Source organism: Magnolia sinica, chromosome 18 (assembly GCF_029962835.1).
Source record: "Magnolia sinica isolate HGM2019 chromosome 18, MsV1, whole genome shotgun sequence".
Taxonomy (NCBI): Eukaryota; Viridiplantae; Streptophyta; class Magnoliopsida; order Magnoliales; family Magnoliaceae; genus Magnolia; species Magnolia sinica.
Window position 1 is genome coordinate 2,383,769 of NC_080590.1, and position 18,356 is coordinate 2,402,124.

The 18,356-nt window shown below is 41.7% G+C and overlaps 2 protein-coding genes across 2 annotated transcripts in view; both read left to right on the forward strand.

Annotated features, from left to right (window-relative positions):
• The window catches only part of LOC131232564 (protein MODIFYING WALL LIGNIN-1), an 89,755-nt gene extending 85,264 nt beyond the window's left edge, over positions 1-4,491 (forward strand). The window contains exons 2-3 of the mRNA XM_058228878.1: positions 870-1,072; positions 3,663-4,491. Of these exons, the coding sequence (XP_058084861.1) occupies positions 870-1,072; positions 3,663-3,981 (522 nt within the window). The 3' untranslated portion in view covers positions 3,982-4,491. The remainder of the gene's footprint in view (positions 1-869; positions 1,073-3,662) is intronic.
• A 3,178-nt stretch (positions 4,492-7,669) lies between these two features.
• LOC131232565 (non-specific lipid transfer protein GPI-anchored 11-like) lies at positions 7,670-8,836 on the forward strand. Its single transcript, XM_058228879.1, has one exon. It carries the CDS (start codon positions 8,124-8,126, stop codon positions 8,727-8,729), a length of 606 nt encoding a protein of 201 aa, XP_058084862.1. The 5' UTR covers positions 7,670-8,123; the 3' UTR covers positions 8,730-8,836.
• The last annotated feature ends 9,520 nt before the right edge of the window (positions 8,837-18,356 follow it).

Below are 18,356 nucleotides of genomic sequence, written 5' to 3' on the forward strand. Positions count from 1 at the left end.
GTGTTCCTTTCAAGTGCAACTTGAAACTTGGAACTCAAGTCCCTCAATACGAGTACGGAATTAGTTGCAGTTTTGGTTATTTCCATTTCGTTACATTGACTATTGCATGTCGATTTGATGCTAAATCAAAACACACCCACAAGCAAGGCCCACAATCGAGTAGCTGTTGCCAACATACGCGTAAGAATGGTGAAACCATTTTATTTTATTTACTTATGGATAATCATCTGAAATAAAGATTCACCTGCATCTGCCATGATGTAAATGATGATATTTGTACGGTGAGCCTGATGTGTTTTTGAGAATATATGGTGTATTATGATAAAGATAATTATGGCAATTTCGCAAATATAGGTTGTAATTCCTAATGTAGTTCAGTACATCTAGCATACAGCCTTCCTAAGCTGGGTTTGGCTGTCCTATGCTTGTGGGGTCCCCTTTTTAAGATCATGTTGTTTGGTTGTTTGTTGTTGTTATTGTTCTCCAATCATAATTATTGCATACAATGTTCAAACGTAGCAATAACAATATGATGCATTCATACACATACCACAAAAGTCTAGTCCTAAATCCTAATTTGTCGACTGTGTCACATATTCACATGTATGATAGAAATATGGTGTCTTGGCATGTGCCTTTGGCCGTCCTTCCACAGTTGAATTTGTTTGAATCCAATAAATTGAGATGCAAGACTGTTATGACTTTTATTCCGTGGTTTGGATTTCCACTGATTTTCTTGCCTTGAACCATCTGGACCTCTGATGCATTGGTGGAGAAGAAACACCTGCTTTATGTTCTAGCTTTGTCATCTGTGTCTTAGATGGTATTCGTGATCTTGTTTGAATTGTTGTGGCTTCTTAATCTTGCAGGTTTCTGATGTTAAACTGTCTCCACTTGGCACATGCACATATCCAAGGAGCCCAGCTCTACCCCTTGGAGTAACTGCAGGAGTGGCTCTTATGGTAGCACAAGTGATTATTAACACTGCAGCTCGGTGTGTCTGTTGCAAGAGAAACCCGCATCCTTCGACGGCCAATTGGTCAATAGCACTGATCTGCTTTGTCGTTTCTTGGTAATTACTTCCTAGACTAAACGTCGATAATTTGGTTGGATAAGAATTTTATTACCGATGCTTGGTTTACAGATCATAGTTGCCTGCATTTGTTGTGTTATCAATTAGATGGTCAAATTATGGATATATTTCTTTGGGGCTGGCAATGGTGTGGTGTCTCAGCCACTTGAACGTGTACATCCAAACCTCTCAAATCATGGGCCTAGTGTGGACCATAAATGCACAGTTGGAAGACCGAATTCAGCGGATGAGATCAAATGGTTAGGGTCATCCGATCAAATGCGATTTTTGGGTAATGTGGTAGGTGAGTGGATAGAAGAGAAGAGATCTCTTTTCGAAAGTAGCCCTTGAATCCACAAGGAGAGAGACATCTATAAAAATGAGAACAAAATTGATATTATTGATGGAAGTGTTGAGTACAACGTATTTGATGTGCTTATATAAGCAAAAGCAGCCCTAGATTCCTAATTTGACTCAAAATAGGACACTTTCCTGAAATAGTAAAAATTATTAAAAATAATAAAAATATGTCTATTCTTAACAAAAGTTGTAAACAACCCTTAGATGACTACCACAACCGGACTCGTGAAACCCTGAAAAAAAATAAAATTGTTAGTTTTTAACTTAAAACCCTAATTTGACTCTAAAACAATTGAATTTGTGAAGCCGTTTGCTGGCAAGTGAACCTTGGGTTGTTGGCCAGGGCTAAAGCTCATTGGTAGGTTTCCAATGATATATTGTACACAAGAAACAGATAACCAGTTGCAAAATTATGGCTGTCGGAAGCTATAGCATGCGTTTAGGCCCTTTTTGCTCAATCGGGGTCCCTTCAGCCTGAAGTTGTGCAATCCTGGCTCTCCACTGATTTGTCACTTGTCCTTTACCCGTCCTACATCATCGGGCCATGTACCATCTACAATTGGCCATGATTTGAGTGGCCTGGATTGGTGTGCCACGGAAACAATACACGGGTTTCCACCATGCATACAATATGTAGATTCCTGCTATTATATAAGGTGCTCCATAGGGGTGTACATCGGGCCGAACCGAGTCGAACTGGGCTCACCCTAGCCCGGCCGGGTCACCTCTCAAACCCAGCCCAAACCCGGCCCGGCCCGGTCACCGGGCCAACATGTCCAGCCCGAACTCGGCCCGGTCAGCAATCGGGCGAGTTCGGGCCAATTTCGGGCCTGCTCCATCTACAAAGGGACGGACGGCGTTCTCACTTCTCTGTCTCAAATGATTAGGATAAGGATTTAGAATATATATATATATATATATAGGGCCGGGTTGGGCCGAGTCGAGTCGGGCAGAACTGGGACATATTTGAACTCGGCCCGAACTCAGTTTCGGGCTGAAGAAAATGGCCTATCCCGGCCCGAACTCAGTTCTGGGTCGGGCCGAGTCGAGCTTTTTCGGGCCGAGTCGAGCGAGTTAACCGGGCTAGCCCGGTTTGTGTACAGCCCTAGTGCTCCATGCATGGTCATCCCCTATATCTTTTCCTACTTGTGTTCCGTGTATGTATGCTTTGTAGGATTTGCTGCTTATTTCGATGCAAGTATTTGTTCTTTTGAGGCTTTCACCTTTTTCTCAGAAATGCATATGCTACTTTCTTTGTTTAAGAATCAAGAGTAACATGAAAACCTGAAATGGAACGTAAATTTGTGAAGCATCTTCGAATGAAGATTTTCACTTCATCATGCATTTTCCCCCTCCCTTGTTTCTCATTTATTGACATCGTTGTGCTTGCTATTTTCCTCTTCCATAAATTGCCAACAATTACCTTGGGAGAAAATTGGTTCGGACTTTCAATGATTCGAAATTGAAGTCTAAAATTCAGTTTCCCAAAAGGGAAAATGGGTGGTTATGTTCAGTCTAAAATTCTAGAACTAGCATGCCCCATTAGTTGCGAGAAGGCTTTAGATGATGATGATCATGACAATGCTTATGTTCTCCAACTGTATGAATACAAATTGCATGATCGCCTTTCTGCTCCACTCTGAACCATACTTAAAAAACTTGAGTACTTGACTTGATTCGATGTTCAGTTGAGTCCGGTTGACTCGCAGACTTGGATGAGTCTTGACTCGATTTGATATATACTAATTAACTTAATAAAATTTTATAATTATTTTACGTGGTTGTATATGGATAATTTATTTTTATTTTTTAAAAAGATTAAAAAAGAAAAAGAAAAAGAGGGTGGACAGCAGTCACAGCAACCTTGGCGTGCTGGTTAGTGGTGTTGTTACCTCTGAGAGAGGTCTCCGGTTCAAACCCCCAAAATTCTTTTCAAGTGAGTTACTCAGTTTGAGTCATGGCAAGTGACACTGAGTTGACCGAGTCATTGAGTCCACTTGGCGACCGAACCACTCTCATAATTAAGTTTCATTGTATCTCAGCCTGAAATCTTGCTGAGTCGAGTTGACTTGATCAAGATTTGAGCCGAGCGACTGAAATTTACTACTATGCTCTGAATTCATGTGGGTTTGAATAGAGTTTTTTTTTTCCCCCCATCCATACACTAGTTTTAAAATAGAGCACTCCTCGCAGCAGCTCATTTCTGAAAACAGGCTTTCTTTTCATACAGGGTCACTTTTATAATAGCATTTCTCCTGCTGCTAACGGGCGCTGCACTGAATGACCAACATGGTGAAGAGAAGATGTACTTTGGCAACTACTGTTTTGTCGTCAAGGCTGGGGTTTTCGCTGGTGGGGCAGTATTGTCCCTTGCAAGCATTTCTCTCGGAATCATCTATTACATCACTCTATCATCGGCTAAGAGCATAGAGCCTTGGGGCCCACAAAACAATCAAGGCATCGCAATGGGGACCCCACATATCCCGCCTCAGAACCTCCAAACAGTCTTTGTGCCCGAGGACACTTACAACAGGCGGCAGTTCACTTGACTTTGCGGCCTCCCCTCCGGGGAAATATGCAAATGTTGTTCAATCTTGTATGATCACTTGGGCTTTCTTCTCTGCAGATTTTCTTTTGAATCCTATGTTCTTGATGGAGTAAAGATGCAAGATATATATACCTCCGGTTCGTTGTGATTTTAACACGAAAAGAGGCGCTGGTGTATCATCTTTGTGTCTCAAGGGAAGAGGATCAGATGATCTTTCAAATGTAAGGTAATGTTGGAGGGTAAAGAGCTATTATGTGTTATGTACTCTCTGTAAATTGCCTATTGCTGATACAACTCCGATGAACTGCCGATAAATATCGGATGTAGTCTTCTCAGGTTTTCAGTTTTGAAAATAGGCTGTGATCTGTGCCATTCATATGATGGGACTTAGAGCTTGGGTGGATCATACCCTATAAATCTCCCAGATAAGAAGCTCCTAGCCATCCAATGTTTGTACTTATTATGTTGAATGTGACTGTTTACAAGTTGAAGAGTTGATATCATTCTAGCAGTTTTCATGGGCCAGGTTCATCAACTGGATTGCTTAACCAGGACCCCACTGGTACAAACTGACTCAGGGCCTCCTCATTGTGATAGAGATTTCGGGGGTCTATGTGTGTTTATGACATCCAGCCCATTAAACAGGTGGACCCCACCATGATTATCATACAACCAAAACATCATGTGGATCCAATCATCAAGTGGGACACAGAAAACATGCATCTCCCAAAAATCTTCAATTCCACCTGTGGTCCACCTGATACTTGGAGCCTAATTTCTGGGGCATTTGATCATCACGGTGGATTGCACCTTTTGGATGGGTTGGATGTAGTACACAGACCACATTGCCCCCACAATGCTGGATGAAGCTTGCGTGGATCCCTGACTGTGGGGCCTGCCGTGATGTATGTCTTATATCCATGCTGCGCATCTGTTTCGCCAAAATGGCATTTTGTAAGATGTGACACATGTACATATACAGACAGTGGGGTTTGGGCTAGGCTAGGTCTAGCTGGGCGGGTTAAATGTGACTGGAGCCCAAGCCCTACCTTAAAAAATGATTGGGCCATGCATACAAGGCCCAAGCTAGCGGCTCTAAGCCTGACCCAAAGCCAGGTTTGGCTCCTGGGGAGTTTCAAGAGCGGACTCACATAAAAATCAAGAGAAAGGCCATATCAAGGTTTTCAATACAATGAGTCTGGAGGAAATCTTCTATTTCTGAACATGGTCCACCAATTTTCCAGATATCCCAAAAACGAAGCAGATCCGATTATTGGGTGGACGACACCATAGGAAATAGTTGTGATTGAACACACTATCATTAAAAACTTATTAGGGCGTACCTTAATATTCCCGTAGTTTTTATTTATCATCTAATCCGTTGATAAAGTAACGTAAGCCTGGATGAAGGTAAAAAACAAATATCAGTTTGATCCAAAACTTTTGTTGCCCATTAATGGTCAATCACCACTGTTTCCTATGGTATGGTACACCTGATAATTGGATCTACTTCATTTTTTAGATAGTGCCCTAAAATGATCTGGAAAAACGGATGGACGGCGTGGATATAAAATACATATATCAAGGTGGGTCCCATGGTAAGGGGCCACAGTCTTGGGTGAGTCCGGCGTCTCACCTCAAAGTTACATTAATCAAGCAATCCAAACCATCGAATTTAAAATAGTGAGTGGTCCAAATTTGAACAGAGATAAAAGGAAGCTTAATATATATTAATTTATACAAAGAATTTCAAAGAACAAATAAACATAAAAATACCATACAAGACCTTTTTTCAATACTTTTTCTACCTTCAGAAAATTCACTCCAATACACCCCATGATGTAAAACTAACATAAGAGTCCGGCCTTGGATGCCACTTCCTGTAACATCCTCTGTGATCCTAAGCTCTATGGGGCTCATCTTGATTTCTAGGTTATCGCCATTCCGTATGTCTGTTTCACCAGCTTATTGCGGGACATGAGCCCAAACTTGAGGAATATCAAAAACTTAAGGAAGACACAAAGGAAACGTGTGAAATGGAAATGGAAATGGAAATGGCAATGCTCACCCTTGAAACCTTACACCGGACCACCATGATGTTCATATGCCATCCAACCAGCTTATAAGGTTCTTCCCACTGGGGTCTTACTTATGCTGGCTGGTAGACTCACAAAAGTTTCAACATGAGATCATAGCTTTGAGTACCCATTGTGGTGAAATCTAGCCGTGGTGTGAGTGCGTGGGTAAAAAAATTTAAAAATAAAATATCTATTTACAGAAATCAGCTTACCTTTTGGCCTTTTTTTAAAATACACACCTATTTTGGCGTATTTGGAGGAGGCCGCCTATCTTTTGGCAGTTGTTATTGTATTACCATTTACCTTCTATGACCGTGTAATATGCATATGGTATGAGGACTGTATTTTTTTAAGGTCAAGTTACTCCCCACATATAAATATGGAGGAAAATTAGGTTTTTGTGATCCGATCCTCCTCCCTCTCGAATCGTCTTAGCGACTCTCTCTCTCTCTCTCTCTCTCTCTCTCTCTCTCAATCTCTACATGTCTCTTCAGTTTTAAATTTATTTGACTGCTCATTTCAGGTTTTAGTTTGTATTTATACTTGTATGGTTGTTGGTTTTGGGTTTGAGATTTACATATGTCTGTTCAGTTTGAGATTTGTTTAGCCACCCATTCCATAATTCATGTTTAGTTTCATATTTGTACACCTTTTGGTTTCAAGTTTGAGGTTTGCATAGGGTGAACGCCTCCCCCCACATGCGCTCATGTGCATCGCGGTGCCCTTACTTCGTTGGCTTTAGTATTGATTTTGTTACTTGGGTGCTCATCTCATGTTTTAATTTATAAGTATTTTATGTTCTTTTCTACGAAAGATTGTATGAACCGAGTGATGCACGAGCAGAGTGATTGTCAAATGTTCTTCTATTTTCTATTATTGTATATTATATAATCAGAAGTAAAATAAGTTATACCTTTTTTTTTGTTTTTTTTTCAATTACTTTCATAGCAACTACTTTTGAATATATTTATTCTCTTTATCAATATAAAGTGTTTTATTGATGTGTGTAAATCACTATTGAGTGGGCCCTACCATTATGTACATGCATGATCTTACCTGGCTATCACTTTCACATCTCATATTAGGCCCTCCTATATAGAATAAGCCATATTAGAGACCGACATGACCTGACCCACAACATTTAAACTACATCTAGTAGGCCCTTGCCCTTTGAGTGGGCCCCACCATTATGTGTGTGTAAGATCTACTCCCCTCCCCCTCTTACTTTGCCAACTCATATTATGGCTTCACACAAAAAATCAGTCAAATCTAAGCCAGAAGTGGCTCATAATAATAAAACCAACTTTGGGTGATGAACACCAATGAAACATTACTGGGACACTGCTGATCATTCCGTGAGATGGCCTTAGAAAATAAATGGTATGGATCACTTTGTATGTTTAAACTAAGCCCCAAAAATTGGGGTCCAACTGATTGGCAATACAGGCAAAATGGTCTTTCAGATACCTTAACCTCATGTTACTTTTAAAATCATTAGTCAAAGTCAAATATATTACTTTTAGACCATATTTTTAAATGGACTTGACTTTTCCTAAATATTTATTTATGCGTCTCTGAAAATAGAACAAAAGGTCGGTAGATTTTCGTAAATACACAACTATCAGTGTGATCCAAAACTTTGGTGGCCTCAAACCCAACCAAAATTTGGATATGTCTGATTTTTTAGATCATGTCGGTGAAACGGATGGGTGGATGGATGGAGTGAATGTATTACAGACATCAAGAAGCCCCAAAGAGCTTAGGGTTACAGGGGATTCCTGTAGCCCGACCCGTTTGACCTGTTTGGAACATATAGCCACAAAAGTGTGGACCGGTGGACTTTTTCAAACATTGAGGCGGAACAGAAGTCCATACCATGTATTGCTTCGTTATATAATTTCCACAAAATTAATGGGATCAAGAAAGAGATGTTTGTTGACTCAAAAACCAATAGCTCTATATGAATGCTTGTAAAAAAGGAATCCTAAAAGACATGAGCCCAAAAACCCCTGATTACAACACACCTTTCTTTTGAAGTTTTGTAGCACCCCTTCATCTTCAAACCATGGGGAAACTTACATGGTTATTTTGTGTTTTGGCCACATGGGTCATGGTGAATGGTGCCTCCCAAGCACCATCTCCGTCCATCACTTGTGTGACTGGCCCGCTCGGCAGCTTTAGTGATTGCATAACCTTCACGGAGAACGGGAGCATGGTTTCTAAGCCTGAAGGCTCATGTTGTGATGGGCTTAGGAGCGTGGTAAAGGACAGCCCTACGTGCTTATGTGAGGTCCTCAAGATAGCCATTAGTGATTTCGGCATTGCATTGAATCTCACTAAGGTTCTCACCCTTCCATCTGCATGTGGGATTTCTACTCCTTCACTTAGTAGTTGTATATTTGGTGGGCCATCCCCGTCGCCGGCTCCATCTCCTACGTTGAATTCACCTGTGCCAGTATTGCCTTCACCGGTTCCAGTATCGCCACCATCAGTTTTGGCTCCCCCATCGCACTCACCATCCGCTTCGGTTGCACCCCCGATTTCTCCTACTGGAGGAAGTGGCACAAGGGACCCGATTGTATCACCACCATTTTCTGGTGCTCCCATGCTACAAATTTCATATATGTTTGCTCTTGTTTGTGTAGCAATTGCCGCATGTTCCTGTTTTTGAGAAGATATCCTGGACAAGTATATGGAGAGATGTTGATCGACTAGTTTGTAGTGATTTTCGACTAGAAATTTAATAAAAATAAAAACCACTTGGGTAGTTTTCTTTTTGCTCTCTCTCTCTCTCTCTCTCTCTCTCTCTCTCTCTCTCTCTCTCTCTCTCTCTCTCTCTCTCTCTCTCTCTCCTTCCTTCTTCTTTAAGTGTTTCCGACTTTCCATAAACCTTAGCATCTCAAAATGGGCTTTGGGAAACTGAATTTTGAATGCTTGGCATGTTGTAGCAATCTGGGTAATCTTCCAATGATCCAAGCTGTTCATACAATGAGTCTCAACTTGAATGGTGGATAAACCAAAAAAAAAAAAAAAATTCTTAAATTGAATTATTGAGACCATTTGAAAATTGACGATCTTTTGCTTGAAAATGGACGGTCACCATAGCCTGTGTTCCTCAGATCAACTGGCCCAATCAATTTGCAGTGGTCAGGCTCGGGTCAGAAAATGTTCTGTTAGGTAAATGGGTCGATACAGAAATTACGTGGGCCACACCATAAGAAAAATGTAAACCACAACTAAATCATTCCCTTATACCATGTTGAACTGAATTTTGGACTAGGATAGTTGGATGTCTCTTCATCCCAGTGACCCACCTGATGAACGGGTAGGATAGCATATACAAACATGGTGGCCTTGGGAAGCTCTATGATGGTTGTCCCCATTCCGAGTATTGTTTCCCTTTTCTGTGGCCCTCTAGAGTTTTGGTGGGCTCAGGTCGTAACATGAGTTGTCCAAACTAATGAATGTAGCGTACGTGGTATACATATCAAGGAGACCCCACGGAGCTTGATTGTTAACGGTGATTTTATACTATGGACCTAAGGTACCACTTTGCTTCTTCTTCTTTTTTTTTTTTTTTAAAATTCAATTTGAACAAAACTTATTTTACCAAACTAGACCTCTACTCATACTTTTGTCTAAAACTCTCTTTCCGTACCTTAAAAATCTACTTTGGTAATTAAAGTTTTCGGACGTTGAAAAAAAAAGACATAAGAAGGCAAGTAGCTCTACCCTTTATAGCCAGCCGATACTCACTCACCAGTAGAGTTGGCCAAGCCCGATCCGAGCAAGGTAGAGACGGTGTAAAGTAAAACACATTCTCAAAATACCTTTCCGAAAATCTAGTAAAAGGATCCCTGATCTCGAAGATATCGGAATCGAATAGAGGCCTAAAATGGATTGATGCCGTATTTCTAAGATATCAGGAGAAGAATCCTGGCACGATGGGATCCTCCCCTTCCTATAAGTACAGAAGATCTCTAAGATAAAAAGTACGTAAAAACTCTCCCTAAGAACCCTTCTAAATGATCATGTCCCCGACTTTAGCATCGGAGGGTCCCCGGATCTAGCCAGGGTCTCCTTTGTCTCCTTCTTGTGCAGGTGAAAGGTTCGTCGGAGGACGTACCAGTTTTTAGCATCAACAACAACCATCAGTTAGGACCACACTATGGATGCACCATGCCCCAAAGATCACCTAAACAGAATGGTACTTACCTTACAAATTTTAGCTGACATAGAGACCATTGTTTGAAAGAGAAATTTACGACTGTACGACCCCTTTATGGCCCATTTAGGAGACTAAGCCCACTTCATTTTCCTTTGCGAGAATACGACCCAGCTGTACGGATGGCTTGCCAAAGGTCGAAAATGCCCCTGCTTGTTCCGTCAAGCGGATCGGTGGTGCTCGAAGACGAGCGCTGACACTCCTCGAACTCCGAGTTGTACAAACGGTTCAAAAGATATCAAAGTTACATGGGCCCCACAGTTACATATTTATTATATCCACAACGTTCATCCATATTTCGAGATCTTTTGGGAGCATTATCAAAAAAAAAAAATCATATCCAAAGATCAACTGGACCACACCACAAAGAGCAACGGGAAAATTGATTTTCACCGTTAAAAATTTTGTAGGGCCCACCATAACATTTATTTTCCATCCAATCTATTCATAAGGTCACAAAAGCCTGGATGAAGAGGGAAAAAAATTTCATAATGATCCAAAACTTCCATGACCCCTAAAAGGTTTTCAATGGTAGACCTTCAATCCTCCACAGCCTTTTACAGTGTGGTCCACTTGATAGCTAGATCTGTCTCATTTTTCATCTCAAGCCTTAATACGAGTTCGTCCAATATATGGACGGTTTGGATATAACACATACCTCATCATAGGACCCACAAAAAGCGGTGGGGATTACAAAAGTAAAAAATAAAATAATAATAAATAAATACGCCAGGAACTTATGGCTACGGTGTTTTCTATAGCTATGGATTATAACCGTAGCCACAGTCGTAGCCCTTGCCGCTTCGATATGTCCTTTCATATGTATCGAAGGTCTTTCGATTAATCGGAAAAGGTCCAGAACTGTCCAGCGAGTTTGCCTCAAAAATCCTGCAATTTTCGATACATATCGAAGAGTATTCGATATGTATCGAAGATGATATGACCAATAGCTACGGATTATAACCGTAGCCATAACTGTAGTTTGTGCCGGTTTATGAATTTTTTTTATTTTTTTATTTATTTTTTTTTTTTACATGGATAAATTTATTCTACCTACAATTTTCTCTAATACATATTTATATAAATATGTATATATAAGCATATAAAAAAAATTTCTCTCTTTTTTTCATTTATTTCTTTATTCATTTAACAAGAATATCTCCTAAACCAAAATTAGTTACTTGACGTACCCTATATGATTTTGGGGTAGGAGAAGCTACTTTAGCCAACCAACCTGGTTATTTTTCAAGATTCCATTAGATCTATGGTCGAAAATCCATTTCATTCACTTCGCGGTCAATTTCAATCAGTTCGCGGCCAATTTCATTCATTTCATTTACTTCACGATCAATTCCATGCATTTCATGGTCAATCCCAGTGATCCTGTTTTGATTCACAGTCATTTCCATGCATTTCACAGTCAATTCCCTTCTCTTCACGGTCATTTGCATGCATTTCGCGCTCAAATCGCTTCAAACCATGATCATTCCCATGCATTTCACAGTCATCCCAAACTATTTCGTGTTGATTCACGGTTGTTTCGAGGCATTTCGCGGTCAATTCCCTTCACTTCACGGTCAGTTGCATGCATTTCGCGGTCAATTCGCTTCAAACCATGATCATTCTCATGCATTTCACGGTCATACCAAACAATTCCGTGTTGATTTACGGTCGTTTCGAGGCATTTCATGGTCAATTCCCTTCACTTCACGGTCATTTGCATGCATTTCGCGATCAAATTGCTTCAAACCATGATCATTCCCATGCATTTCACGGTCATCCCAAACATTTTCGTGTTGATTCACGGTCGTTTCGAGACATTTCGCGGTCAATTCCCTTCACTTCACGGTCATTTGCATGCATTTCGCGCTCAAATCGCTTCAAACCATGATCATTCCCATACACTTCGCGATCATCCAAAACAATTCCGTGTTGATTCACGGTCGTTTCAAGGCATTTCGCGGTCAATTCCCTTCACTTCATGGTCATTTGCATGCATTTCGCGCTCAAATTGCTTCAAACCATGATCATTCTCATGCATTTCACGGTCATCCCAAACAATTCCGTGTTGATTCACGGTCGTTTCGAGGCATTTCGCGGTCAATTCCCCTCACTTCACGGTCATTTGCATGCATTTTGCAGTCAAATCGCTTCAAACCATGATCATTCCCATGCATTTCACGGTCATCCAAAACAATTTCGTGTTGATTCACGGTCGTTTCGAGGCATTTTGCGGTCAATTCCCCTCACTTCACGGTCATTTGCATGCATTTCGCGGTCAAATCGCTTCAAACCATGATCATTCCCATGCATTTCGCGGTCATCGCAAACAATTCTGTGTTGATTCACGGTCGTTTCGAGGCATTTCGTGGTCAATTCCCTTCACTTCACGGTCATTTGCATGCATTTCGCGCTCAAATCGCTTCAAACCATGATCATTCCCATGCATTTCACGGTCATCCCAAACAATTCCGTGTTGATTTACGGTCGTTTCGAGGCATTTCGCGGTCAATTCCCTTCACTTCACGGTCATTTGCATGCATTTCGCGATCAAATCGCTTCAAACCATGATCATTCCCATGCATTTCACGGTCATCCCAAACATTTTCGTGTTGATTCACGGTCGTTTCGAGACATTTCGCGGTCAATTCCCTTCACTTCACGTTCATTTGCATGCATTTCGCGCTCAAATCGCTTCAAACCATGATCATTCCCATACACTTCGCGATCATCCAAAACAATTCCGTGTTGATTCACGGTCGTTTCAAGGCATTTCGCGGTCAATTCCCTTCACTTCACGGTCATTTGCATGCATTTCGCGCTCAAATCGCTTCAAACCATGATCATTCTCATGCATTTCACGGTCATCCCAAACAATTCTGTGTTGATTCACGTCGGTTTCGAGGCATTTCGCGTCAATTCCCTCACTTCACGGCCATTCGCATGCATTTCGCCATCAAATCACTTCAAACCATGATCATTCCCATGCATTTCGCGGTCATCCAAAACAATTTCGTGTTGATTCACGGTCGTTTCGAGGCATTTCGTGGTCAATTCCCCTCACTTCATGGTCATTTGCATGCATTTCTCGGTCAAATCGCTTCAAACCATGATCATTCCCATGCATTTCGCGGTCATCCCAAACAATTTCGTGTTGATTCACGGTCGTTTTGAGGCATTTCGCGGTCAATTCCCTTCACTTCACGGTCATTTGCATGCATTTCGCGCTCAAATCGCTTCAAACCATGATCATTCTCATGCATTTCACGGTCATCCCAAACAATTTCGTGTTGATTTACGGTCATTTCAAGACATTTCGCGGTCAATTCCCCTTCACTTCACGGTCATTTGCATGCATTTCATGGTCAAATCGCTTCAAACCATGATCATTCCCATGCATTTCACGGTCATCCCAAACAATTCCGTGTTGATTCACGGTCGTTTCGAGGCATTTCGTGGTCAATTCCCTTCACTTCACGGTCATTTGCATGCATTTCGCGCTCAAATCGCTTCAAACCATGATCATTCTCATGCATTTCACGGTCGTCCCAAACAATTCCGTGTTGATTCACGGTCGTTTCGAGGCATTTCGCGGTCAATTCCCTTCACTTCACGGTCATTTGCATGCATTTCGCGCTCAAATCGCATCAATTCATGATCATTCCCATGCATTTCACGGTCATCCCAAACAATTTCGTGTTGATTCACGGTCGTTTCGAGGCATTTCGCGGTCAATTCCCTTCACTTCACGGTCATTTGCATGCATTTCGCGCTCAAATCGCTTCAAACCATGATCATTCCCATGCATTTCATGGTCATCCCAAACAATTCCGTGTTGATTCACGGTCATTTTGAGGCATTTCGCGGTCAATTCCCTTCACTTCACGGTCATTTGCATGCATTTCGCGGTCAAATCGCTTCAAACCATGATCATTTGCATGCATTTCACGGTCCTCCCAAACAATTCTGTGTTGATTCACGGTCATTTCGAGGCATTTCGCGGTCAATTCCCCTCACTTCACTGTCATTTGCATGCATTTCGCGGTCAAATTGCTTCAAACCATGATCATTCTCATGCATTTCGCGGTCAAATCGCTTCAAACCATGATCATTCTCATGCATTTCGCGGTCATCCCAAACAATTCCGTGTTGATTCACGGTCGTTTCGAGGCATTTCGCGGTCAATTCCCTTCACTTCACAGTCATTTGCATGCATTTCGCAGTCATCCCAAACAATTCCGTGTTGATTGAAGGTCGTTTCGAGGCATTTCGCGGTCAATTCCCTTCACTTCAAGGTCATTTGCATGCATTTCGCGGTCAAATTGCTTCAAACCATGATCATTCCCATGCATTTCACGGTCATCCCAAACAATTCCGTGTTGATTCACGGTCGTTTTGAGGCATTTCGCATTCAATTCCCTTCACTTCACGGTCATTTGCATGCATTTCGTGATCAATTCCCTTTATTTTTGGAGGACTGATCACCTGCAACCGAGATACATATGCACATACAAATTTCTGAAGGCAGAAACTAGGCTGTAACGTACGTACCACTGGTTGTAGGTGGTAATCGTTCTCCCTATTCTCTTAAGATTATAGAATAATTGTACAGATATCGATATTGGTTTCAACGGCATTACCCTAGCAAACGCTTAGTCTGACCTGAGAGAATATACACTGGGCACTTCTCTTTCAAGTATTTCAATCAATTACTATATCATTTCACGCTCATTTCCATGCAATGTATGGTCAATTCTGACGATTCCACTTCACTTCACGGTCATTTCCATGCATTTCACAGTCAATTCCCTTCACTTCACGGTCATTTCCATGCATTTCACCGTCAATTCCCTTCACTTCACGGTCATTTTCGTGCATTTCATCGTCAATTCCCTCCACTTCACAGACAATTCCATGCATTTCACGTCAATTCCGACAATTCCGTGCATTCGAGTGTCCAACCTTCCCACACTTGAAAGAAATCGAAATTGTCTGTGATCGACTACCTCCTGTCATCCAATGCCTTTGTTGGTCAGATTGGGAACATTTCCTTGGCTGTGCTACCACACCGTTTGTGGTTGCTAAATGTGACCCAAGTTCTTCGATCTGCTGATGATGGCCCACCTTGTCAACTTCACTTCCTGTACTAGGCAACGGTTGGGATCCTTTCCCATTTGATGTATTGAATGATGCACTCTCTTGCCCATTGACATCTCTTGTACCCCCATCTGTATGTAAACCGGGTTCCTTGCTAGGCAGATGGTAGGGAACCTCCGCCACTTGAAATCCTTCACCAGAAGATGATGGTTGCCTTTTATCTATGAATCCATGGAGTAACATACCCTCCAGTGCATTACCATTTTCTTCTGCCCCTTCATGTAAATCAAGACCCTTGATTAGTGGATGGTGGCTTCCCTCCGCTTCAAATACTTTTTGAGATGATGATAGTGGTTCGTTCTCTATCGACCCATTGAATAACACACCCTCTAAATCACTACAATCTCCTTCTCCCCCTTCATGCAAATAGATATCCTCAATTTTAAGATGGTGGCCCACCTCCTTCACTTCAGATCCTCCACCAGATGATGAAACTGGCCCTCTCTTTATTGACTCATCAAATGATATATCCTCGCGTTTGTCATCATCTCATACCCCTTGTTCATGCAAATTAATCCTTTCGATCAGTGGATGGTGGTCCACTTCCACTTCAAATCCTTCACCTGATGATTTCTCTATTGACCGATGCAATATCACATCCTCCAGTCCATTATCATATCCTTCTTTGAGCACTTCGATCAATAGAGATTCTTTACCATATGATGATAGACAATCATTCTCAATTGACCCATACAACAACATACCCTCGATTCCATCACCATCTCCTCCCCCTTCTTCATTTAAATCGAGCTTCTCGATCAGCGAATGGTGGCCCACCTCCTCCACTTGAAACCCTTCCCCAGTCAATAAGATTCCGGTTGCTGGACCATTGAGGTACATTTTCGATATATCGATATTTATTCGATATATACTTACTTCGATATATCGAAATATCGGAGATATAATCGATAATTGCACTAAAAAAGCAGTTCAACGCTGGACATTTTCTGACAATTTTCGATATATCGAAATCTAGTCAATATATCAATACCCCGATATATCGACATCTACTCGATTATATCGATAATACAATTTAAAAAGCATTTTGTCGCTGGACAGTGTGTGACCATTTTCGATCAATCGAATAATAGTTGATATATCGGTCGGTTGTAAGGATGACTTACTACTATTATATCGACTAGATTTCGATATAATCGACAACTTACCCCACCATTAATCGATTAGGTTTCGATTATATCGAAGAGTTTCGATATATCGTGACCTATTCGATATATCGAAGTGTAATTTTTCCGTTTTTTTTTCTAATGTGTTTTTTTTTTAATTTTTTATATATATATTTTTTTGTTTTTCTTTTTTAGGTTAGCTTGTTAGTACACACCCATGTCGGTACACACTCCATGTTATCCAAGTTGTGTTCATAGTGTGCTTCTTCTAGTTTCTTAAGTTGCACGGTCATTTGCATGCATTTCGCGGTCAAATTGCTTCAAACCATGATCATTCCCATGCATTTCACGGTCATCCCAAACAATTCCGTGTTGATTCACGGTCGTTTTGAGGCATTTCGCGGTCAATTCCCTTCACTCCACGGTCATTTGCATGCATTTCGCAGTCAAATTGCTTCAAACCACGATCATTCCCATGCATTTCACGGTCGTCCCAAACAATTTATTGTTGATTCACGGTCGTTTCGAGGGATTTCGCGGTCAATTCCCTTCACTCCACGGTCATTTGCATGCATTTCGCGGTCAAATTGTTTCAAACCATGATCATTCCCATGCATTTCACGGTCATCCCAAACAATTCCGTGTTGATTCACGGTCGTTTCGAGGCATTTCGCGGTCAATTCCCTTCACTTCACGGTCATTTGCATGCATTTCGCGGTCAATTCGCTTCAAACCATGATCATTCCCATGCATTTCACGGTCGTCCCAAACAATTCCGTGTTGATTCATGGTCGTTTCGAGGCATTTCGCGGTCAATTCCCTTCACTTCACGGTTAGTTGCATGCATTTCGCGGTCAAATCGCTTCAAACCATGATCATTCCCATGCATTTCACGGTCGTCCCAAACAATTTCGTGTTGATTCACGGTCGTTTCGAGGCATTTCGCGGTTAATTCCCTTCACTCCACGGTCATTTGCATGCATTTCGCGGTCAAATTGTTTCAAACCATGATCATTCCCATGCATTTCACGGTCGTCCCAAACAATTCCATGTTGATTCACGGTCGTTTCAAGGCATTTCGCGGTCAATTTCCTTCACTTCACGGTCATTTGCATGCATTTCACGGTCGTCCCAAACAATTCCGTGTTGATTCACGGTCATTTCGAGGCATTTCGCGGTCAATTCCCTTCACTCCACGGTCATTTGCATGCATTTCGCGGTCAAATTGTTTCAAACCATGATCATTCCCATGCATTTCACGGTCATCCCAAACAATTCCGTGTTGATTCACGGTCGTTTCGAGGCATTTCGCGGTCAATTCCCTTCACTTCACAGTCATTTGCATGCATTTCGCAGTCAATTCGCTTCAAACCATGATCATTCCCATGCATTTCACGGTCGTCCCAAACAATTCCGTGTTGATTCACGGTCATTTCGAGGCATTTCGCGGTCAATTCCCTTCCCTTCACGGTCAGTTGCATGCATTTCGCGGTCAAATCGCTTCAAACCATGATCATTCTCATGCATTTCACGGTCGTCCCAAACAATTCCGTGTTGATTCACGGTCGTTTCGAGGCATTTCACGGTCAATTCCCTTCACTCCACGGTCATTTGCATGCATTTCGCAGTCAAATGGTTTCAAACCATGATCATTCCCATGCATTTCACGGTCGTCCCAAACAATTCCGTGTTAATTCACGGTCGTTTTGAGGCATTTCGCGGTCAATTCCCTTCACTCCACGGTCATTTGCATGCATTTCACGGTCAAATTGCTTCAAACCATGATCATTCC